Source organism: Elgaria multicarinata, chromosome 1, assembly GCF_023053635.1.
Source record: "Elgaria multicarinata webbii isolate HBS135686 ecotype San Diego chromosome 1, rElgMul1.1.pri, whole genome shotgun sequence".
NCBI lineage: Eukaryota > Metazoa > Chordata > Lepidosauria > Squamata > Anguidae > Elgaria > Elgaria multicarinata.
This window is the reverse complement of record NC_086171.1, coordinates 202,855,532-202,881,124: the sequence shown is the minus strand read 5'-3', so window position 1 is coordinate 202,881,124 and position 25,593 is coordinate 202,855,532. Positions and strand designations below refer to the sequence as shown.

Genomic DNA, 25,593 nt, shown 5'->3' with positions numbered 1-25,593 from the left:
ATCCAGTGTGGCTCTTCTTTTGTTCCTATATTAATCAACTGACAGGCCAGAGCTGGTGTGCATGCGTGCACAAGCACGTTTGGAGGGTCTCCAGTTAGGAAGGCCAGGTCGGCTTTTTCTCATGCATTCAACAGCTACAGTAGATGGTACTTGACTAAAATTTGTTTTCCACTCAGGAAAATTTGTTTTTAAACGGGTGGGAGTTTTAGGGTGCTTAAAAACCTTCAAGAACCCAAGCTGATGTATTCAAGAAACAGGATGTGACTTCCCAAAGATTTACCAGCCACTAACTCCTTTCAATGTACCTCAACTTGGACTCGTTTAGAATAATTTCCAGCTAGCATCAAGAATTGGAAAATACTAGTATTGTGGGTTTTTCTTAATTCAATCAAAATAGATTTTGTTAGTGGGCTAATATGAACAATAAAGTCAACCAAGCCAGAGGAATTTTCCATAGTAATGGAAGTTGCAGGAACTCCTCTGCAGTGGCTCCTTTCCATTGTGGAATGCATCCCTCAGTAAAACCTGGAAGAAACTAGCTTGAGAACAATATTAATTTTTAGAGAATTATTTAATGGTATTTTATAACAGCTGTGATTAATTTTAACTGAACAGAGCTATCTGTTCAGGTGATTTCCAATTAAATTTTAATATATTAGTATATTTATGGTTCTGGATTATTTTATTGTTCTTATTTTAAATTCCTTGAATAAAGACAATTTTCATTTAAAACCAGACCCTCACTTCTTAAAACCAAATAAGCATTGTGGCACTAGGCACCAAAAGATAGATCAACTTAAAGATGTTTATGGCCTCTGTCTGATGCAATAAATACCCTAGTGAACTAAGGAAGGACATTTACATTTGGTTTTTTATACTTGCGCCTGTTAATTAGCACATCTTTCTGCATCTGAAGCCAATAGTGCCCTTTCCTGGTGATGCCTGATCTGGCAAAGCACACATGCCACAGTAACACCCAAATTACATTACTGTAACATACACAACATGGATCTTCTTTGACGAGTGTTCAATTGTATCAATTGATACAAAATGAGTTGCCATAAATATTCTTGGGGACTTGCTGTATAGAACACACAACTCCAAGAATTTACCATCTTCAACTGTTTTCCAAGTTGTTGCTGAGCCAAAACGTTGGAGATTTTTTTTAAAAAAAAACACTTGTAAGTCAACATTCTCCAATCTGATCCCCTTCAGACGTGTTGGACTGCAATGCCATAATTCTCAGTCAGAATTGTGGGAAACAGTCCAACACTTCTGGAGGATACCAGGTTAGGGAGACTACTCTAAATGATGGCCTCTTCCAACATGGACCAAACAACTCATCCTGCTCATTGGCTGAGGCTTCGCTCTGTGTTCCCATCATTGGAGATGGGAGGTGGGCATACGGGACAAAACTGTTTCTGTTGTTGAACTCAGGCTCTGGCACTCTCTTCCCCAGACTTGTTTGATCCCCTCATTCCTTTCATCATCTCATGGTGAAGACCTTCATATTTTGAGTGGGGCAAATTTGGGTTTTTTAAAAATCTCAACAGTGCTATTTTATTTCATTTTTCAACATCTTGTCTGGATTTGCTCTGGATATTTCTGCTTTAGTTTGCTGATTATTATTTTTTTACACCATTTTCAGGTTTTATCTATTTTGTTACAAAATTGATAAAAATTTCTACCTAAAAAGCTGAAAGTATGTGTGTGGGTTTGTATGTCCAGAAATGTTTATCCACTTCCAGATGAGTTAGAAATTTGAAATTTGGCATGCTGATAGGTGTGGTTGTACAATGTACTAGAAAAATCTAAAACCATGAATTTTTCGGTTTTAAGTATGTTTAATGAATTTAATTTTTAAAAAACGAGGTTTATGCCTACAACTTCCAGCGTGCCTTGGGCAGAACTCCCAGCATGCCATAGGTGGGAAGCCAGACTTACCAGCCTTTGGCAGCCATTATGAAAAAACACTTTGTATAATAAGAATCTATTTCTCAAAGACTGAGTGTTCAGCCATTGAAGCTACACAGAGCTGCCTCCCTACGCTCCTTGCCAAAATAAAAATCTACCAACTTAAGAGATGAATAAGTTGCAGAGATATTTGTTATTTATCAAATACGCATTATTCAGGGACCCAGGCAATGCCAAGTATATCAGCTAGTATTTGAATAAAGATTGTAACCGGTTAGTTTCATTTAACAACTGTGCTTTTTGTACACATTTAAGTTTGCTGCACCAAACTGTTGCTGATGTTTGCCCTTATACCAGTAATCTTGGTAGACAGATCAGTACAAATATTTACAGTTGAGAATTCAAAGCAAAGATTCAAAATGGACCTGCATGGACATGCGATAACACAGACACATCCCTTTTTTGGATCTCAGTCTAAAGCCCTATCCAAAATGTCTTTACTCCATATTTATTCCTAATAGCTGTTCTTCTGTCTGCTTGGCAGGCCGCAAATCAAGCAATCTGATTGGGCGGATGAATAACCCCCATGTAAAAAAAATAATAATACCAAGGTTCAAACAGATCTTCACCAATATGTAGCGATAGCCACCAAAGAGGGTTGGATAAATTCCTGGAGAAGGTTATCAATAGCTACTAGCCCTGATGGCTATGTGCTATCTCTAGAATCCCAGGCAGTAAGCCTGTGTGCACCAGCTGCTGCTTTGTTGGACCTTGGCCAACAGCTGGACGGCCACTGTGTGAACAGAGTGCTGGACTAGATGGACCCTTGGTCTGATCCAGCATGGCTCTTATGTTCTTATGCTCTATGTCACTTAGTGGTGACAAAAGAGAGGGGATTTTCAGCAACTGCCTTATCTGCAGATTTCTTCTCTAGGTAGGTTTGTGAAGCTTCAACACTGGTGTGTTTTCGGCTTTTAACTGAATGATCGGAATCCTTTCCATTCTTTATTTTTATCTGCTTTTATCTCTGCTACTGGTCTGTACTGTGCAGTAAATGACATAGTGCTTGAGGGAAGACTCTGCACATACGTTGCAACCAAATCATACAATGCATAGTTGAGGTGGCAAGGAGAAAACAGCCCACCTAAAGAGGCACAGGCAGTCACATCCATGGTATTTTTCTGCTACAACCCCCTCCCTACGGAATCAGTGTCTTCTCAAAATCTGCCCTTCTCAATCCATCTCTCCAGACTTGTAGGAAATATAACATGTTCTTTTTGTATATAAGGGAGGTGGGCAACTTGGGGCCCTTCAGATGTTTTGGCCAACAATTGCCGCGACCCCATATAGGTTGGTGTAATACAGCAAAGCAACTCTGGATCCACTGTGGATGCAATCAGTTTTAAGGTAAGGTAAAATGTATAAGAAAAATAGGAAGACTAACAAGAGTATTTTAAAATATATTTTAAGCTAATGTTTCCGCTTCTGCCCTCAATCTGTAGCTGTGCTGTTAAATGAGTATTTCTAGGGTTTTTTTTTGTAGTGTTGCTGTGATTGCAGTTTAAGTTTTTTAATATAGTCTCACTTTAATGTACTCTTTAATTTGATCAACTGAGTATTCTAGTATATTGTAAACAATCAAGGGCTTTGTATGAAATGTGTATAACCTTTCAAAATATCAAGTGATTTCCTGATATCTAAGACCCGATCAATATAAAAGCTGCTTTAGTGTGACCTTCTCTGGGAGTATGAAAATAGGAAACATGTGGGACACACAGGTGTAGTTACGGGGGTGGGAGTCCTTTATACACCATCGTTGCTGAGCCTCATAAAGAAGCCACAAGGCTTGATAATGGTTTTACCTTTACAGTGCAGGAGCCACTTTTTCCTGATCTATGCCACTCGGACAGCATATAAAAGCAGGTACCTGTATTTTTCATAGGTTCCTGCAGCCATGTAAGATTGGATTATGCAGCTTCAGCCCTGCCAAGGTGATGCATGATTTGGGCCTAATATGTTTGTCATGATGGGGTTGGATAGGGACACAAAATGTCACTCCAAGCCAGCCTTCCCCCAACCTGGTGTCCTCCAGATGTGTCAGACAACTCCCATGCTGCATGGGGATGATGGAAGTTGCAGTCCAACACATCTGGAGGAAACCAGGTTGAGGAAGTCTGCTTTAAGTAATGTATATTGCAGATTTCTACTATATTCCTGGAAAACCGTGATTCAAAAGGCTCACGTTGTAATGCTATATTTAATCTACTGAGATATGAGTGGGGGCAGGAGAGAGATATAGGGCATTACTTGATGGTGCTGCTTTTTAGCCATGCTAGTATTTATGGTTTGTATGATAAGTATGCTTTGAATTAAAAGTCTTGTTCATTCCCAACCTATTCCTATTAGAATAATAAAGAGGTAAGAAATAAAACAGTACCATCTATTCCAGGAAATACTCTATGTCCTAAACCCCTTTTTACTAAACAAAACGTTTGGGTCAAAATGCCACTTCCATAGTATAGAGGTGAGTTTTGAAAACTTCAGCACTAGAATTTATTATTTGTACAAAATACCTCAAATAGTCAGACTAGATTGCGGGAGACTGCTTGGCAGGAATTGTTTGAAATTCAAATGGTTTTGACTTGTACACATTTGAAAAAACATGATCTTCATTCAACAAATTAAAAAACTCTTGAGAATTGGGTAACTTTGAACAATCGAAGTATCCTCTCTGGAAATACTTTAAAAGTGGATGACCAAATATCACTGCGTAATGCCAAAATTATAGCTTGGGGTTTTCATAGTGGCATCATACTGGTAATAGTGGCACATTCTGATCAATAGTGATGATACAAATGTGGTCCTAAAATTCTGAGTGAGTTTTATGGATAGAAGTGGTAATGTTTTCATTTGTGGGTGGCGTACATATCAGTACTGTGATGAATACTTAGTAGATAAGAAAAACCACCTGGCTATTAAAGTCAGAAGTTCCTTAAACAAATGGCAGGTGCAGGTTTCTCAATTGTGACAAACAAAGTCCAAGGAAAAGATGGGTCTTAGATTGGAATGGTTCAAATAACAGCAAAATTAAGGCAACTAAATTAGAGACAGAAGAAAACACAGAATTAAATAGCAAGTATTGAAGCTTTATGGGTTTTTTTGTATTAAAAATAAAAACAAAATAAAGAGAAAAATTGTTAAAAATAAGACTTGTGATTACCAGGCCACCAAATTGCACGAACTTAGAGACAGACTAACAAAGGCAATACTAAGACAAAACATTCTCTCTCTCTCACTCTCTCTCAATACATGTGCAGCCCAAGCTCGTTTCAGAACACTGCATTCTCATACCCACCTTTAAAAACATTATCAAACATTTCCATTCATATAAAGCTTTATAGGAAGTGTATTTTAATGGTGTGTGTGTACATGTATGCACACACACACACACACGCTTTGTTACATATGCTTTATTCTCTTCACCAAAGGAAGGTGCCCTTGCTATGTAAGAGGCAATGCTTTGTTTTTCTCAGATCACATATTACATTCCTTGTAAATAGTTCATTTTCTGATTATTTATTTGGTTCTTTTATCATCTTCCCCACCCCACAAAGGCCTTAAGAGATAATAAAATAGGTTTGGCACTAAACTTTTAAAAGGTTTTGGCTTTCGTAACAAAAAGTAAGGTTTAAGTATTATACTGTGTGTGTTGTGCCTTTTCCTCTGAAATCCCAACAGTAGGCACTAGTTAAAATCTTATACTGGCAAAGATGCATTTCTGGGTCAGGCTTTGCCACTACTTCCAAATGTTCACAAGGCTGTTCCTCTGAAAACATTTTAAAATGGACGTTTTAAAACTGGCTTAACTGCAGACCCAGGCTGCAATCCAAAGGAGCTATTTATAGCAGCATGAGGGAACTGCATACATAGTCAGGGCTTCCTCAGTTGTTTAACACTGCTGCAGCTCCCACATCTGATGAGGCAAGCTGGTTTTAAAAATCAGACATGGCTTGGCTCTCGTTGACCTTGGGCACTGCAGCAGGAGAGACGGGGAAAAGAAGCCTCCACAACATGTGCTGTTCACTCGTTAGTACATGCAGTGACAGCATCGAGAAGTGTGTTTTGCAAAAGACAATGCAATTGTTTCTATTCTAGCAGGGAGAGATGCATAACCACCACTTAGTCCACGTGTTATAAATGTGTCAAAGTAGACAGGGAAAGTAATTTTCTCACTTAGAGCTCTAATCCCAAAATTCTCTGCCCTTGTCATGATCCTTAATACATGTAGTTCTTTAAAGTGAAAAATGCCTCTGGCACCTGTAGAAATTCTTGGACACAGCAGTTTCTAAAACAGGGCGTTTTCCTAACAGAGAAACTAATATGACGTCCAGTGAAAAAAAAGAAGAAGCTAGTGTGTAAATGCCAATTAAAATAATAATCACTGTATTAAGATCCAATTCCCTCTCCCCTCCACCCCATTTTTCTGGATGGAGCAAAGGGGTGGCTTGATTAATATAGGATAACACTGTTCTAGATGTGTTATTATAGCTGTAATTTTAGACTTTGTACACATTTGTACATGTAGTTTAGACACATGAAAAAGTAATATGTTCACAAAGACATAAAACACCTGTATAAAATATAAAGCAGTGTAGTAGTTACTAAAATTACATGCTCTCTTATTGCTACAGTGATTTTTGCTCTCTTTTTTTACTGTACCACGTTGTTCTAAGCATATAATTTGCATAAATTATTCAAGTTTAAGAAAAAATCCACACATCTTCACTTTAAGCTACTTATATACTTAATATAAAACAACGTTTTAAGGTATCTCTTTATTAAAAGAGAAATAAAATGTCACTTGAAACTGAAATTCAGTGGCCAAATCCAGGGGCAAGGTACATCTTGTCATTAAGGGAGTCTTATGCCCATATAGAAATAGTGTAAGGTAGAAAGGTATCTGACCCAGCATAAAGACGGCCATGAGGCCGGTGCAATGCCTGTATATTTGCTTTTTTTGATCTGTTTTTGTCTTTTTGCACCCAAAAGAAAAAAAAAAGACTATGAATGACAAAGACTAACATTTATAATTTGTAGCAAAATTTGGTTTATGTAGAAACAAGCCATGTTTTGCATTTGGATAGAGATTTAAATGAGTTAAAGCTAAAAATTAAAAAGCATGATGCTGCAACATCTGGTCACTTGTTGTAGACCTCACTTTTAAAGTGGTTAAGTTTGCACGATTTGTACTTCTTTTTTTTTTTAATATACTAAACAGTATTTTTCCTCCTTCTTTTATAAACCAGAAAAAAAAACCCTAAACTACAGATAAATTTTCCCTACCTTGAGCAAACGCTGCTGATAGGGTTGACAAAGCTGTACAGCGCAATCAAACATACTTACATCTTAGCTCATTGCACAGGTACAGCCATAATCAAGGCACAAAGATCTTCTACAAGTTATTTTTTTTTCAATAAAGTTGTACAAAATAATACATTTTACAGTCTGTACAAGAATAATAATCCAGCAGTAAAATAAAAATTGGGAAGAAAGAGGCATATGGGGGTGGGGGGGCAGATAGGAGGAGGAGGGGAAGAAGAGAGAAAGAAGGGAAGATTGTGAGGACTACTGTCCAGATAATGATTTTTAATAGCAGACAGGATCATCAGTGGACAAACTGAAAACAGTGTGTGGTTAACTCTTTCTGCAATCACAGGCCATAGGTGCAGTTCATTTTGCAACGTTCCCGATCACCTTAAGACCGCCATGGTAGCAGTTGGTTTGTACTGTCTAGGTTTGCTGTAGAATTGTCAGTATTTCCACTCAAAGTCACATTCAGAGGCAGAAAACCAAACTCAAGCGCCTGTCCTTTCAACTTGGTCTGTGACTTGGCACCTTCTTTAGTCTGATGCAGTGAATGGATACAAAGTTGAAATCATGGGATATATGATTATGCCCACAGCAGTGCTATAATTACCTAAAGTTCTCTCTCTCTCTCCCATTTTTGTTTTGTTTGCTTTTTAATATTTAACTTTAATCCCAAATCCTCTCAGGTGCTCCACCTTCACGGCGTTATTAATTTGTTGTTGTTGTTGTTGTTGTTAATGACAGTGTTAAGAGAAACCCTCCCCCTGCTCGCAGAAGTGGCCTTCTACAATTTGTGGGCCATCTCAAACTGTTCCAAGGGGGTGAAGCAAGCAAGCTTAGAAGTGCTGCTATTTGTCCAGCAAGGAGAAAAGGTTGAGGGATGCAAATCAGAGGGAGATTGCAATAGTTCTCTTCCACCCTATGTGGGCCAGGTTTTTTTTTTCTTTTTAATAAGGAATAAGGAGTCCAAAACAGAGAAAAAAGTGCTCTCCATCACAACAACTCATACTGGCGAAGGTGCATCCGCTGAATAATGTCCCGACAGTCATTGAAAACCCTCCGAATGTTTTCTGTATCCACGGCGCACGTGAAGTGAGGATAGCAGTAGTGCCTTCCATCTCCACTTGCTGTGCTGATTCTCTGCAGGAGTAATACATAGCATGTGTCAAAAACATGATAGGGTTGTGGAATAAGAGCTGCCTCCCTTATCTCCTATTCTCTCCATTTCATCCCCCCTCCAAGTTCTAAGAATTTGATTTCCAAGGCCAAATACAGATCAAAACAGAACTGCTTTGGAACAAGCAAAACCTATCCAAAAATTAGTGAGGCCTCCCTGGCACCAACACTGTCATCTTTTTGGTGCCAGGTCAAGTTATTCCTCTACTTCCAGGCACTTGGAGCCAAATGATGGGTTTTTATCCATCAATTGTTTGTGACTGTGGTCCATACTGATGTTTTGCTTGTTTTATTATGTTTGGTATTTAACAACATCGACAACAATGAAAGCCAGATTGAGATATTCATTAGAAAATATGTAATGATTGCCATTAAACCTAGTTAGCAGAATAGCAATATCAAGGTAGATAAAATACATTTTTCCACATCCAAATAATCTTCTGTGTCAGTATCAATGATTTTTACAAATAAATAAATAAATAAGAAGAAACAAAAGCCAATATTCTTAGGATGGCAGTTCAGTGCCCACAAATAACTCCTTATTAACTGAGATGGGATTACACCAGTGACAGATAATAGCAGGGCAAGCCAAGACTTTTTGCCATTCCAAGAACACAGTTCAATAAGTGGGCACCAATATTTCTTGCAATGTCACAGAAGTTATTGGGGCATAATTTATGGACTGCCTGTTCTTTCATAGTTGCTTGATAAAAATACCACTGTCCAAGCAATATTTGGGTTGCTTGTGAAGACTGGTTGGCCCTGGCAGTTACTGAGTCTCTTCTCAAATAAAAAATGTTAAAACATCTCTTAATACTGAAATGAGTTGATTATAAAGGCACAGAAGCAAGGTGTAGTTTGGATAACTTAGAATTACTGAAGTAAGCATACTTACAAGAAATTCATCTCTAATAAAATACTTGGCCCTTGTAACTCTAGGATCCTCACCAGGTTCCGGTGTTGCTGCTCAATTAAAAAAACAACAGAAGATTATCTTAAAATGGAAATTCAATTAAATATCTTGGCTTGGATCCAAAGAAGCGAAAGGAGAAAATATCTTAGCGCTATTCCATTAATGTTACAGGAGAAACATGGGGAATAAGGACGATATAGGCTGTAACATGTCAATAAAAATGCAATAAATAATAATAATAATAATAAAAAAACTCTAGTGGGCCATACAAAGTTCTTGAAAAAAGCTGGTGCAATTGTCTGGGCAAGTGCCTGCGTAGAAATAAGGACTTCTTTGGATCTGGGGTCACTTTTCTCATGTAATGCTCTTCTGCAAGATCTGAAACAGCCTTACTCTGTGTAGAAGAGGCGTTCTGCTATAGGGACAACTTTGGATCCAAGCCCTTATAATTTATGCACTATCACAATGGTAGGTAACTCTTTGCCCTTTCATAGAATCATAGAATAGCAGAGTTGGAAGGGGCCTACAAGGCCATCGAGTCCAACCCCCTGCTCAATGCAGGAATCCACCCTAAAGCATCCCTGACAGATGCTTGTCCAGCTGCCTCTTGAATGCCTCTAGTGTGGGAGAGCATACAACCTCCCTAGGTAACTGGTTCCATTGTCGTACTGCTCTAACAGTCAGGAAGTTTTTCCTGATGTCCAGCTGGAATCTGGCTTCCTTTAACTTGAGCCCGTTATTCCGTGTCCTGCACTCTGGGAGGATCGAGTAGAGATCCTGGCCCTCCTCTGTGTGACAACCTTTTAAGTATTTGAAGAGTGCTATCATGTCTTCTCTTCTCCAGGCTAAACATGTCCAGTTCTTTCAGTCTCTCTTCATAGGGCTTTGTTTCCAGACCCCTGATCATCCTGGTTGCCAGGATGATCAGGGGTCTTTAAATGACTACAGTCATCTACAGTTATAAAGATCAGTCATCTTTAAATGACTACAACTCCCATCATCCATTGCCACTGGTCATGCTGGCCTGGATTGATGGGAGTTGGAGTCCAACAAATCTGAAGGGCCACATTTTGCCCCTCCTTGAAAAATATATAATTTTATGAATTTTTAATCTAAGGTATCAGTGGAACTATTTTAACCTGATAAAACATTCACCTGATTTGAACTGCAACCGCTCTGGTTGGAGGCGAAAGGGAGTTGCAATGAAGAAATAGAATGACATTTAATAATCATCAAAAAGGAGGTGAGAAATCTTACAATCTTATATAATATATATATATATATATATATATATATATATATGATGAAATTACTGACCACATTGTTATCTACCGCATCAGCCTTACAGGAAAAAAGAAACCCTAATATAACACTTCCTTCCCCCCATTCCCACCCTTACAGTAATTGAATAATATTGTTTTTTAAAAATGGAGGTGTGTTGAGTGTCAACTTTCTTACCATCCTCTGGTGTGGTGTAGCGAGCAAATTCTGGAAAGTAGTCTTCAATTTTAGATTTCCCTGCCAAAACTTTTTCTGCTAGTAAATCCTGTTTGTTCAGGAAAAGAATTACTGAAATGGTCCGTAGCCACCTACAATAGAAGCCAATATACTGTTAAAATGTGGCAAAATAGATTGTATAAAGGGACATGAAGCAATATATCCCAGAGAAAGCATTCATGTGTTGTCTAGCAAATTCTTCCTTCCTTCTTGCCTCTAATATTTCATTAGTTTAATATTTATTTCACTAAATGTATATAATGTATATTCTCTTCTATTTTACATTAACACTGTTTCAGTATTCTATATAATATTTTTACTGTCACAAATCAATTTAATGTAATATTATTAAGGACATGATTGGTCAAAATTGAAGGAATGGACCTGTTGTTCCAGATACTCTTGAAAAGGTTTAACGCTTCTTGAAGCCGGTTGGTCTGATTGTCTTCCCGTATAACCATATTGTAGCTACTGCTGGCCACCACAAAGATGATAGCAGTCACATCTAAAAAACAAAAATGAAGTAAAAATCAAGAACCCTCCAAAAATCTTCAAGAACATTCTCTGTGGTCTTGTTACCCTCTGCTTTCTAAGGAGGTCAGAAACAGGAGTACATGGGGGGAAATGAGAAGAGGAGAGAAGGAAAAAAAAGTAAGATCTTCTATACATATGCGGAAAGCAAAAATGTTGATGGCAAAAAGTTATACAAGGATACAAAGAGTCAGGATCAGAAGAGCATATGTGTACAGAGCTGGAGGACAAGAAAGATTTGAGGAAAGGAAGAAAATAAGGTAGTTAAATGAAGTTCTAATGCGCTTGCAGTGGAGGGGAGAGAGAAAGCAAAGTTACTATTAAGGGCAGATGTGGGGTCTTTTTGTACAGCAATACATTAATAGCAAAAAAATGACATGAATCTTCCTGTCAAATACTCTTCAAAGAAATATTTCTTGTAGAGGGCAATGGAAAAGAAATTATGAAGAAAGGGGTAAAGAGATGATGATATATACTCTCTTCCTTCTCATTTCATACTATACCTTATGTACGACATTGCCACTTTCTGGGGAGATACTGGCTCAGTTCAGACAACATGTTTCTCAATGGTAGTTTTAGAACTCCAACCGTGAACTCCACCATTGAGAAATGTGTTGTCTGGCGGGAAAACTCCAAGCAACGGTGGAGGTTCTTTTGGGAAAACACTCCATGCAGAACATTAATGCTGTACAGAAGAGAGTTCTTTTACAATGGTTGTGTTGCGTGCTCTGTGGAGTTTTCTGTTGTGTTGAGTTGACTTCTCCCCCTGGCTACAGAGTTCTCTGGCAAGAGCGCCGAAAGGAGGGAGTGCCACTCTAATTTTTTTTTTTAAAAAAATTGGGAGTGCCACTCTAGATGAGCTGCCAGGATTGTTTTGTCACAGCAATGGCTGATGGCATACCATTGGGAGGACCGGGGGAGGAGAGAGGGCAGAGGAACTGTCACTCAAATGTCACGTTGAGTTTTACTCAACTCCACGGTAGACCACAGTCACACAACGGTGGAGTTAGACCATGTTGTGTGGTGAGTATCCCCTAAAAACTCAACCCTTGAGTGGAGTTTTCATACTGCATTGACTAATGTGTTGTCTGAACTGAGCCACAGACTCATAGGATCCAACATTCTATGAGTTTATATGGTTGTGCTGCTCCAGACTCTCATAATGCTTCCCAAGCCTTTGACATCAATGAATAGAAGAGATGAAGCAGAGCATGACTGAAGCAATCAGAAGAGGAAGAAGTAGAAGGGAAGAAACACGGCACAGTAGCCACTTGGATATTGGTACACGTAAAAACTTAAATGTAATTGCAACCATAGTCCTTCAGTTATCAAAGATGAGCAAGAGTTTGACCAACTGAAAGTGGGGGAAACATTAGAATAAAAATAGTTCTATAGTGCCCCTTTGCTATGCTTATATATAGTCAATTGCTGACTTCGACCAGATACTCAAGGTGTACACCAAAGAACTTGTACCATAACCTTCTTTCCTTCCCATATTTTCATTAAAGAAATTCAAGAACAGTTACTAGTGTTCCAGGAAATACCACTAGTATTTTCCCCAATAGTATGCCCCGTGAACTGTACTTATCTTTTATTTCTTTTTTAGCGCTCATGTCAGTAGTAGCCAAAGTAGGTATTAACCAAAGTGCAATGTTCCTTAGTGCTAGCAATGGTTGCTTGGACAAACATTTCAGAGCTATTCTCTGTAGTCACTGTCACAGCTCTTCTTGATTATGATATATGATAGTGTATATATCCACTTACTCATGATTTTTTATGAAAGAGTAAACAATAATCTCTCTACCTTGCACATTCCACAGCAATGGGATCCCTTGCTCCTGTGTTTAGATTTTTGCACATCCTACTGTTAACAATGTCCAATTAGCATAGTTAACATATGGCAGGATTTATTACAAATACACAACAACCTAGGCCTGTCCCCAAAATGCAAAAAAAAAAGAGTCCACTAATCGTATGAGAAGGAAGCACTTACAAAACATGCTGGAGACAAGGAATAATGGACCAGGAAACAAAATTCTAAGGATTGCAATGGAAGGGTGCTAGTATGGAAACAGCCTCACTGATGCCATGTTCCAATACTAATAATACTATTATAAAATAACTAATATTATTATTAGTTATTAATATTAGTTATATAACTAATATTATTATTAGTTATTTAATAATATTATTCATTTGTATCTTATGCTTTGATGATATATAACGTTCACTATGCTACTAGTTTAATGCATTTTCACTCTTACCGTTAAAACACTGGATCCATTTTCGGCGTTCATCTCTTTGCCCACCAACATCAAACATACTAAAAATAAAAATAAAAGTGAGTGTCTCACTAGAGCTGATGTTCTAATATGGTGCTCATGGGCACCAGTGATTTTTTAATTTTATTTCTTGAGATACTTTTTTTATTTCCCCCCCCCCCTTAAAAACAAAGTGGGAGGCTGGTAAGCTGCAAAACATAATGCCACTCTCCAGTGCCATGTTGATTTGGGTTCAAAAGAGTAGTTTTCTGTTTTGGAGCTCAGAGCACACCTTTGCCCCTGTATTAGGTTTTTAGGTAAATTACTTTTCTTTCAGCCACACCAATTTTCCTACTGGGAATGACTGTTTTGTGACCTGACATGTCCACCATGGCAGCCGTTTTATGAATGGCGGCATTTTGTGAGAGCACCCACAACACATCCTCAAAATTCCAAATGTGCCCACTGACCCCCAAAAGTTGGGGCAACCCTGCACTAGAGCTTCCCTTCCTTTAATTGTGTTTGAGCCAGGGAACCAGTGCTAATATTTAAGACATCCTGTGAAATAAGTTTAGACCCTCCCCCTCCCCCATAACCAGGGACTACAAAAATGTTAATAGAATTGGGAGGAGTTGTGTAGGCTCTGGCAACTATTACAGAGGCCTTTGTAGCTGCTATTTGAAGGTGCTCACCCAATAATCAATTTTACAAGTTGGAACAGTATAAAAATATGTATTATTTTGAGGTTGTTGCAAAATAAAACTAAAAAAAAAAGATTTTATAAAATTGATAATTCAAAAAGGTCAGAGTCCACAAAAAACCTAATTCCAACCTAGATGCCTCTATTCAAAGTAAAATAGATGATAAAAGTATTACTGTATCCTCATGTGATCAGTTGTAATAATCACATGAGAAATACAGCTGTACAAATTGATCCTTTGTTGAGTTTAACCTCAAGTCCACCACTTTTAGTGATAACTTACTGGAAGTTTACTTTGTCCACCTGAAACTTGGTTTCAAATATTCCTGATGTCAGAACTCTGCATCTAAGAAGATCCTTAAATAAATAATAAAAAAGGCCAGTTATTCAGGAGGTTCCTCTCTCCACCAAACAAACATGGTTGTCTTGAAAAGAACAAGATACTTAGGAATGGGTTGGATACTGTGCTGTTAGTGGGGGAAGTAAGTAAGCAGCACTACCAATCAAAGTTTAGGTTGTGGGTGTAAGGAAGTCGTCAGTGATTTTTTTTAAAAAAACTTATATTCCTCATTTCCTCCCTCCCCACACCCAAAGAAAGAAACAAACTTGGTTTACAATAGTAAAAAGAAACATACAATAAAATCAATTCCATAAAATAAACTAACCATCAAAAGATACTAGCATCATAAAAACAAAACACACACAGAACAAATCAATAAAAAACAGCAACTCATAGAGTCCATAAAACCAAAAGGAATGCTTAGACCAAGGAAACAAGGAGATTTTTCTTTCAGTTAAGACCTTCCTAAACAAGAATATTTTGGCGAAGGATCTAATTTCATATAGTGTCAGGCTTGGTGAATCTCAACCAGGAGGACATTCCATAGTGTGGGTGCTACAACGGAAAAAGCCTTACTCCTTCTTGCCACCCACCAAGTCTCAGAAAACTGCCGAATTGGAGCAGGGGCTTAGATGATGAATAGTGAGAAACATATGGAAGAAGGTATAGTCTTTAAGACACCCAGGTCTCAAGCTGCTTATGGCTTTAAAGGCTAAAGCCAGCACTTTGAATTGGACCCAGAAACATACTGACAACCAGTATAGATCAAACAAATTGGGGATGATATGTTCAGAGCACTTTGTTGAAGAGCTGCACTTTCCAAACATTTTTCAAGAGCAACCTCACATAGAGCGTGTGATACAGTAGTCTAGCATGGAGGTAACTGGGGCATGAATGACTACAGTGACCCGGCTCCACCCACCAACAGAACTTCCATCTTGTCTGGCTTAAGTGTTAGCTTATTAGATTCCATGCTGAGTATTGTGTTTGAGCAATATGAATGAGAACAAAGGAAGAAAACAGACATGGAGAAGAGACACGCGCATACATATACAACAATTTCTATAATAGGTTACATATTAGTTAAAACCACACAGCGACCCAATATACAATTACACGAAGCAAGCAGTACAGTGGCAAAAGAAAGTGAAACCTGCAATAAGATAGCAAATATTCTCAGGAAATGTAAACTTATTTTCTTAAAGTCATTTTACTTACCTGGTCAGATGGGGTGTATTCATTTTGCTTGACTATGTCAATCTTGTCTAGAAAACTAAAAGGAGAAAAAAAATGTCTTAACTGGTAAATTCACACAATAACTAACAAAAATTCATTTATAACCTAAATATAGCCCTTTCATGCATTTCTTACTGGCTTTTTATCAAATACTTTTATTCTTTATTTTGATTTTTCTATCTGCTAAGAAAAGCTTATGTTATTTGACACGTATTCTGTATTTAGCACTGTCATCCAGCAGAGGGCCAAAAGCCTATTCTGAACATCATAAAATCTTATTGAAATAACAATGTCATTGGATTATAGAGTATAAATAAAGCCAAACTCAAACATTATACCATAGCATAAAGAAAGAAGATTGGGCCTCACTCAGTCATGTATCAAAAAGTTTAGGGTACTTCCACATCAAACAGAAAGTTGAATTTGGTATGTAGCTGAGGCTCCCTAATTGGTACAGAAGTCTCAAAATGATTCCCAAACAAGTGGAAGGCTGGAAGGTATGCATGTAGCCTGAGATATCTGGATTACTAAAAAAAGTGTGATTTTAAAACACATAACAGTTAAAACTCAGGGCATATTGCTTTGGGATGGTCCAGCTTCAGTTCTGGTCATATTGGAGGGAATCCCAGTTTGCCTTGGGGAGTCTCAGAATCTCTCTGTAGTGGACCGATTTGATTCAGGATTTGGCAGAATCCAATACACATCCCTAGTTCTAATTCGTAATGGGCAGGCTCTCCATGGTTCATGTTGGTTTGGCTCAGAACTAAGGCAAGTTCTTTCCTCAAACATTAGGAACGCGGCTCACAACACTCCTGCTCCAAAGCTGTCACTTGCAGCTAGGGATTGGAGAGGCTTGCAAGACTCCGCAGAGAGTTCGAATGGGAGTTTAGTTTTGCTGCCCAAGATCATGGGTAATTGGCAAGTGTTCAAAAGCTGTGTCTGCACAGAGGTCTTAGCGGGGAAAAGTCTTGATATGTATGCAGGGGACAGAAACATTTTTGAAGTGATCATTACAAGATCCCAAAACTTGTGTCCCAAATTTGTAGTGGCATCTCTAGTTCTCTGGAATCTCTAGTTCAAATACTGACTATCAGGCTGCGTTCAGACGTGATAATCAACGGTGGGGTAAAATAATCAACTCGATGGTTGTTTATCTAGGGGGTGCTCCCCACACAACATGATCATAATAAACCGTGGTGTGGATTAGGATCAGCGTTGAATTGATTATTAGTTCACGCTAAGATAACTCACTCATCCCCCTCCCTCAGTCCTCCCGCTAGTATCCCATCAGCCATTGGTGCCAAAAATCTATCCTGCCAGCTGGACTAGAGTGGCAGCCACTGCTTTGACTGCTCTTGCCTTGCGACTCTGTGGCTGACGAAATAACCAACAGTGGCCGAGGAAATAACCAATGGTACCCTCCATACAACATGATAACCAATGGTGGTTCAAACAGTAAATTCTGCACAGCATTGGTTATTTCGGCCAAATAACCTACCATTGGTTAAAAAACTCCCTCCACACAACATGATAACCCATGGTGGGTTAAATAACCAATCATCAACTATTTAAACCAGCATTGGTTATTGTGTTGTCTCAACCGAATTTCATTGTAGTAAAGAAGCACTCAGTTTAACTATTGAGCAGCTGTCTGTTTCCCATCCAAATAAAGTGGTCCACACCTTGTAGAGAACATGTTGAGGCTGATTTACATAGTTCATGTAGGAGATCTTATCCAACAGCCATACATTTGCATGGAATAGCTCACCATGCAGACTGGTAACTTTTCCACCAAGCCATTAATATCCCTCCACTCCTGTCCTTTACAATGGCCTGATGAAAAGTAACTGATCCATATGATGAGCTGCTCCACACAAACATCCTCCCATGTGAGAGCAGCCACTACATAAAACAATTTAAAACAACATGGCACCCTAATATGTAGCCTGGTCACACACAGGAGAACTACACCAAGAACAGTTCTGCAGTACTTGTGAGAAAAATCCAGGTAGCTGAGCCAATTGCCACAGAATTCACAGGGCAGTTTATGCATTTGCACAAAGCCAATTTGCACAAAGTCCCACCAAAAGCTCTGAACATGCCTAATAATAGAAATCAAGTGCAGAGTCCAAGAAAATATTACAGTATGAAGTATTCCTTTTCAGGGTTCCAGCTAGCCAGTCACACCCTTTCCCAGGATATTGCATTCAATTTCCCTCCAACAGCCAATCACCATGCCACCCCTACTGAGCATGCTCAGTCCTTGTTAAGCTGGAGTATTTTGCCTATTGAGTCCCACCCTCCAACATTTTTGTATTTTTGCAAATCTTGGTGCTCCCTTGAGCCTGTTGATACCCTCTTGTGCATGCATGGTGCCTTCTTTTGGCTACGTAAGGATCTATTCTTGGAGAATGAATTTGCTATTAGTATACAGGATGGTTGCAATTCTCAAGCTATTATTTCAAAATTCCTCCAACAGAAACTAGAGCATCCTTCCCCTACCTGGTGCCCTCCAGATGATTTTGCACTATAGCTCCAGTATTCCTGACCACTGGCCATATTGGCAGTGGCTGATGGGAGCTGGTCTAAAACATCTGGACGGCACCAGGTTAAGGCTGCACTAGAGCTCTTCTTCTCAAATTGTGAGTTGTGACCCACAGGTGAATTCTGATGTATTCCTGGATGGGATGCATAATGAAGGATGTGTTTCCCTTCCATTTCCAGGGGCTTCCCTCCATCCCTTTCATTGGGCCAAAAGCACACCATTTACAAGATAGGCTGGTTTCCTCTTTGTATGGGGAATGTGTGTCCTATTGGCTCTGCTAGCTAACAACAGTCCAGCAACATCTGGAGGGCCACACTCCCCAAACCTAATATATCATGCTTAAATTCTGTTCTAAAGCATCATGCTGAACATAGCTATATCAACCTTAAAAATAAAATAAATAAAATTTAAATTTGTTCAGGTTAACTACTTATGTGATTTTATTGTTGTGCTTTCTGTTGTAGAGAAAGAAAGGAGGGCTTCAAAGGCTGTATCCCATTTCAAAACATATGAGACATACTGCTCTCAAGTCAGTGCTTTGAGGATTCCAGATTCTGAGATTTCAGCTTTGTGGACTAGATTAACTGGGTTACTCTAAGTATTATGTTATACTTATTTAAAAATCTATTTATTTATTTATTGCATTTTTATACTGCCCAATAGCCGAAGCTCTCTGGGCGGTTCACAAAAATTAAAACCGTTCAAAGTATAAAACAATCAGTATAAAAACATTGTATAAAATACAATATAAAAGCAAATCCAGGATAAAATCAGTAGCAGTGCAGAAATACAAATCTAAAACAGCCAAATTAAAATTAAATTTATAGACTGTTAAATCTAGTACAAGAAGTACCTTTTGAGACTGTTTTTAATATAGCATAAGCTTTCCAAAGCTTATGCTGTTCTTCACTTTACAACAACAAAGCATTTTAAAGTTTATGCTGTATTAAAGTTACTGCGCAATCCTTTGCTTGTTCACTTGGAACTAAGTCCCACTGTGTCCTATGGGGCTTACTTTCCAGTAATGTTTGGGACTGTAGCCCCAAGTGTAGAAGTAAACCACAGGATATTCAATGGGGCTTACTTCCAGATAAATGTGCATACACTTTAGCCTCAGTTTCAAAAAGATGTTACTTGACCAAGATTTTGAGAAATATGTATGTGTGTGTGTGTGGAATTCAAATTCACAAGCCGCTCAGGTCAGCAGCAAATATTTTTGACCACTACTTGACTTTTTACATTGTTTTATTTGAGAAGGACCTGCTCAAAAATCAGTTGAAACAGTTACAGCCTAACTTCGGGACAAAGGATGTGATGGCCAGTATGAGGGACAGTTCTAAAATACATCTAAAACAAGCAACAGTAGCTAATTTACATACTTCCATTAGATTAATTTATTTTGGTATGGTCTTGAGCGTCACGTTTGGTGAAGGGAGATGATATAAATATAATAATTTTTTAAAAAATCTGCATATATTTTTCAGGAATCTGGGAAGGAAGGGGGGGGGGCAGGACGGGATACAATGCTTGGTGGGTAAGTTGCATCCACCGAACATTGTTTGCATTCAGAATTCTGAATATTTCAAGTAGTGTAGGAAAAAATAAACTCATTCTTGATTTAATAACAGTACAGAACAACATGATTTGTTTTCTTTATGCCTACTTTCATCCTTTTTCTGCCTTTCAGTATTCAAACCCCGACCTCAGCTTTTGTAATATTTCCCTCTACAACTTTTGGAATGTTACATCTTTTTTTAAAAAAAAGAAAGAAAGAAAGATGGGATGCTCAACAAACTCCTCAGTGGGTATTTGCATGGCAGCACAATGAAAACAAATCCTCAAATGACAAGGGCTGCTGTTGTTGTTGTTGTTGTTGTAAATGTCTAACCAGCAAAGTCAACATACTATGTTAAATGCATGTTAATTATTATGGAATTCAAACTGCAGTGCCTGAATCATGTGATTCAGGAGGAGACCGGACGTCACGCTAACTTAAGAATGCAATCACTACTGGGCTCATGTTCTTCATAATATATTCAAGTCCACTTTTATAGCAAGCACCTAAAAACTTTGTTCTTACTATCCAACTAAACACTATTGGTTTTGAATATGCCAGCACAGTTTGAGAACAAACAAGTGATTTCCAAATACTGAAGTAGGGAAAAAAAGGAAGAAAGAAACACAACTGTCTTGCTGTTGTTTATGCAGACTATTTTTAGGCTTGTGATTTCCTTGAAAAGCACCAGCTACACAGGAGAGGCAGCACCAGAGCGCTCCACTGGAGATGGACTTCAATGGCTACAGGCACGCTAGGTAAAACAAGTTTGAATGCCATAAACATTCCTTCTGCCCTGGAAAACAAGTCCCAACGTTTTTAATAACCGGCCAGTATTCAAAAACAAAACACATTCAGAGGAAAGCCTGTCACCACGCAGCCGTTACCACCCCAGCCCACAGACTTGCCAAGAGTAGTATTTGCTCTTAAAAAAAAGCGGGGGGAGGATAACAAGTATTAAACTAGACTTAAAACTCAACAACAAATACAACAAAGGGTTCTCATTTCTGCACAGTGTGTGTGTGTGTGTGTGTGTGTGTGTGAGAGAGAGAGAGAGAGAGAGAGAGAGAGAGAGAAGTGGGTGGGTTTTTTGTTTCTACAATAGCCAAGAATTATAATTGGCAAACTAAATTTATCTTTCATATATTTTGTGGAGTGCAGGACTTAATGTGGGGCTATACTCCCCATTTTCCAATATATAACAGTTTCCAGATTGCAAAATCAGGTGAATTCTACCCCCTCTTCAGCAACCTTGACCTCATCATTCCAAAAAGAACAGAGTTTCGTCAGGAAGAAACTTGACAGCGGCCCTTCTCCGTAGCGGCACCCACCCTCTGGAAAACCCTCCCTTGTGCAGTTTGGGAGTCAGAAAATATAACATCTTTCAAACGCCCCCTGAAAACATATCTTTTTAGACAAGCTTTCCCTGGAGTATAGCCTTTTCTGGGTTTTATGCTATTTTAATTTTTTTTTTTAATTAACCTTTGTATACTATGGTTTTAATTGTGGACTGCCCAGAGAGCCTTAGCTGTTGGGCAGTATAAATAAATAAATACAAAAGTCAACATTTGTTCCCAACAAAACAAAACAAGAGAAAATAAAAAGAAGAGATAGAGAAGTTTCAAGAACTCCAAACTATCCTGCCATCTACCTTCATCTTTTTTTTTAAAGAGTTGTGTGTGTGTGGAGGGGGGGGGGGAAGAGTTGGAAAAGAACAATTCCCTCTTTTAGCATTAATCCCCTCTCCCGAAAAAAAAAAAGTCCCAGAAATCTTGCCAACCTTTTCAACAATCGCTTGGATTTTTATCCTTTGTAACCTAATGAGAGGTTGACAGACATGTAAAAATTCTCAATTTGGTTAAAAGGGCCTTTTGTTCGAGAAGAATATATGAAAAGTTGATATTAAAAGACAATGTACATGATTAGAATGAAAGCAAGTTTGTTTTCTAGTGATGTGGTTTATTTACTTATATCAGTCACAAAATTATGACATTTCCTTCTTTATGATACTTCTGTATCTTTTCTCTATATCATTTATGCTGTGCCTTAAGTTTCTGTTCAGGCTACTTTAGAAAATATGCACTTTTAGATGAACAATTTTCTTATGCTTCTGTATAACAACACCCTACCGAACGCTGGGGCAAATCTCTCATTTCAAGGAAAAGCATGGTACCAGGAGATCTCTGGCAAGTCCATAAGAACAGACAATGGAACATAAAATTTCTGCTTTTAGGTCCAAACTTTAACAAAACATACTGACATTTAATTGTCATGAAATGTGAAGGACCAAATATGTTGCTCCTTGTTATAAAATGACACAAAACTGCTAACATTTTAGAAAATCATGCCTTTTGAAAATGTACATGAAACTTGCCAACAATAGGGGGTTTTCACATCAATGAGAAGAGCCCAAAATAAAGACACTTAAAAATGTGAAATGTAGGTAGCATTAACATAACCCATATGCAATGAACAGCTTTGTGTCTTTCTTCTAGACTGGTCAAAATTTAGATACTTAAAACTGTAGATGTGAATAGACAGGAACTTTTCTGACACTATTTTAAGAGTTCAAAGCACAGTAATATATTATCTCAATTATCCATGCAACAGCCCCGTGAGAGAGGCACATAATATTTTCACATTGCAATTGGGAAGGGGTTAAAGCTGAGAGAAGGATGGCTTACTTATGACCATTCAAGTATATGGCTGAGGTGACATTTGAACAAGAGACTTCCCATCTCAGAGTTCTAGCCAAAAATATTCACACAGTTTAAATTTTTTAGAAGGGGGAGTGAAACATTGTTAAATTGAAATACCTGCCTGATTCTTTAAAAAACACAAATAAAGCTAATAATAAGTAAACTAGCCAAAATAATCCTCTATATTTAGAATTTTGAGAGGAATCAATCTTCTTTTGCTTCTCAATATATTGGTACATGTAAAAAGAGATTACACAAATTTCAGACCTGTTGTGGCACTAATAAAAATATTTTGACTATAATATTACGGCATCTTTGCAAGCAGAAAATGTTAGTTTATGAAAAATAAAACCATACCATTCAGCTGAAATAATTATAAATTCTAGATGTTTCATATTTATATTTTGAAGTTGATTATATGCAGGAAGGGCTAATAATTGAAGTACACGAGTAACTATGAATGTAGCTTTTTAAAAAAGCACTGCTCCGAAAAGTCCAACCTTAATCAAAATTACATAGATAAATATATTTTGGAATTTGTGGGAGAAACAGCAAATGTGGGTGCAACGTAAAAATAGCTTTCACAGAAGAAACAGCTTTAATTACAAAAATCACTGGAGAGCATTCCAGCCACTTGGAGGCGGAGGGGCACCAGTGCTCAAAATTTCAAGCAAATAATGAGAACGCAATGAAGTATGACTCTATATATTTGGAATCATCTTGTGTTAATCATTATGCAGTTCCTTATATGGTGTATGAATGCACAAACTGCGTATTTTTATTTTTTTTAAAAAATACAAAATTAAACCTACTGAATATTAAGCTCACGACTACTGTATTTAGTAAATTATTGTACTGGGGAAAACGACATGCAAAATAAACCTTCTCTGAAGAAGAACAACATTGTTATGTTTTCCTACTCGTTTCTCGAATGCATAATTAAAAATGCAAATGTGCAAAATGCAGTGTGGGTATCATATGCTGCGTTTAGTTACTGTGAAGGAGAATAAGATCTACACTTTTCACAAATTGCTTGGGGCCCTAAAGAACACACAGAGAAAAAGGCAAGACGAGGAAAGGAAAATCTATTTAAAGAAACTGTATATGTCTTTCTTTTTTCTCTTTCTCCCCGTCTAAAGTTAGTCTGGCTTAGAGGATGCACCAACTTTCCCAATCAGTTTTACATTACAGCACAAGTCCAGAAATAGCTCCCAGCCGCCTTGGCCTCTAGCACGGTTGTCATGACAATGGAACCACAGTTCTATAAATAGATCATCAGCACCAAATCTTGTGAGACACATCTGGAATGGGGCCAGCCTAGCCCCAGCTTGACAAATAAAAATAGGCACAGTCAGTTGGAGAGGCTGGAAAGGTACAATACATCTCTCAACTTGTACACAAAGACAATCAGAACTGGGCAGGGAAATAAACTCTGATTGCTTTTTAATGCAGGATTGGTTTTATGGTAGGGTTATAAAAACACGAAGGCTACATTATTCATACAAAAGCTGCAGTTATATGTTTTCGCTGATTTTTTTCCATCCCCTCCTGCAGTCTGTGGCAAACCATGTCATTTCAAGACTCTTAACAGTATAATTTCTTGCCTGTGAGGGAGGGTACAAACACACACACACACACACACACACACACACACACACACACACACGGGTTTCGACAGTGTTCAGAATGTTTTATTGCTTGCAGGGCACTAACCCCCAATTGCTTTAAGATGGCAGGAATATGGGCAAATGGTGGCAGCTTTCCACACAACTCAAAAGGTTCCAAGAACCATGTTACAGTCCATGTTTCGTTCTGCTTAGCGATGTTAAAAGTCAGAAGCCTTTAAAGGGATTCCTATTCCAACTCATTTAAAGAAAACGATGGATGTCTTATGATAAATGGCAAACAATTTATATTCATGCTTGCTCAGGAATTATAAAAAGGGAAACTTAATTTAAATTTACTTTCCCTCCCTCCCCTCTACCACCAGATAATGATTTAAATAAATTCATCTAGTGGGGAAACACACATCGTCATGGAAGCAAATTATATGACGTAACAGAGGGAGGACTCAACATGTCTGCACCTTTAATGGAGAAGGATCCTCCAGAAAGAAGTAAGCACTCATCTCCCATAGTGTTTACATGCACATCAGGCCATATAGCCATTAATGAAAAAAAGCAGTATGAGTTTATAATCTTTAAAGACCAAGTATTTACAACTTATTTTGCCTCCACTTACACTATGAACAGTTAAAAGTATAAAGTTAAAAGATGTTGAGAAACTGGTTTGGACGTCATGATAAACTATGGGTTATTGTGATGGATATGAGCTGCAGCAAGCCCTTGGGCTTGTGGGCTCACCCTTCCTGCTACGGTGTGACCATAAAGGGGAGATAGGAAGTGTTTGCTATTAGTTGCAGCTTATTTTATCAAAACACAATAAACTGTTGGTAATCTTAACTAACCCATGGGTTATGAAGCTGGAGCTGGCTTGTTTCAATAAACCACCATTAAGATTAATTATAGTTAAAATTAATACTAGTTTAGGGTTCAGATGTAATACTAAACTGCAATTAATCAAAAACAGACACAATCACTTCCGATCACCTGCTCGTGACCATGCTGGAGGAGGGTAAGTGAAAGCATATGAGCTCAAAGCTCGCTGTGGCTCATTCCTGTCATGATAAACCACAATAAACTGGTCCAAAGCCTTCGTAAGAAGAACTGATGGCATTAATATTGCTTGGAACAATACCACCCCAATTTCTCTCACTTGCAGCAAACTCCAGCCAAAGCTGAACTGAAATATTGTTGAGATTAGCAATCCTATTGTCTCAGAAGAGGGTCCAAAGGACCA

The 25,593-nt window shown here is 38.2% G+C and overlaps 1 protein-coding gene across 3 annotated transcripts in view; it reads right to left on the bottom strand.

Annotated features, from left to right (window-relative positions):
* Positions 1–5,039: 5,039 nt before the first annotated feature.
* GNAS (GNAS complex locus) overlaps positions 5,040–25,593 on the bottom strand; it is a 226,803-nt gene continuing 206,249 nt past the window's right edge. For 2 of the 3 annotated variants that reach the window (XM_063146684.1, XM_063146693.1), the window contains exons 6-12: positions 15,918–15,972; positions 14,643–14,716; positions 13,663–13,721; positions 11,252–11,372; positions 10,829–10,959; positions 9,353–9,420; positions 5,040–8,421 (exon numbers count right to left, since the gene is read on the bottom strand). In XM_063146684.1, the coding sequence (XP_063002754.1) occupies positions 8,275–8,421; positions 9,353–9,420; positions 10,829–10,959; positions 11,252–11,372; positions 13,663–13,721; positions 14,643–14,716; positions 15,918–15,972 (655 nt within the window). In that variant the 3' untranslated portion in view covers positions 5,040–8,274. Of the gene's footprint in view, positions 8,422–9,352; positions 9,424–10,828; positions 10,960–11,251; positions 11,373–13,662; positions 13,722–14,642; positions 14,717–15,917; positions 15,973–25,593 lie in introns of all 3 variants that reach the window. The other variant, XM_063146702.1, reaches the window with a different exon arrangement.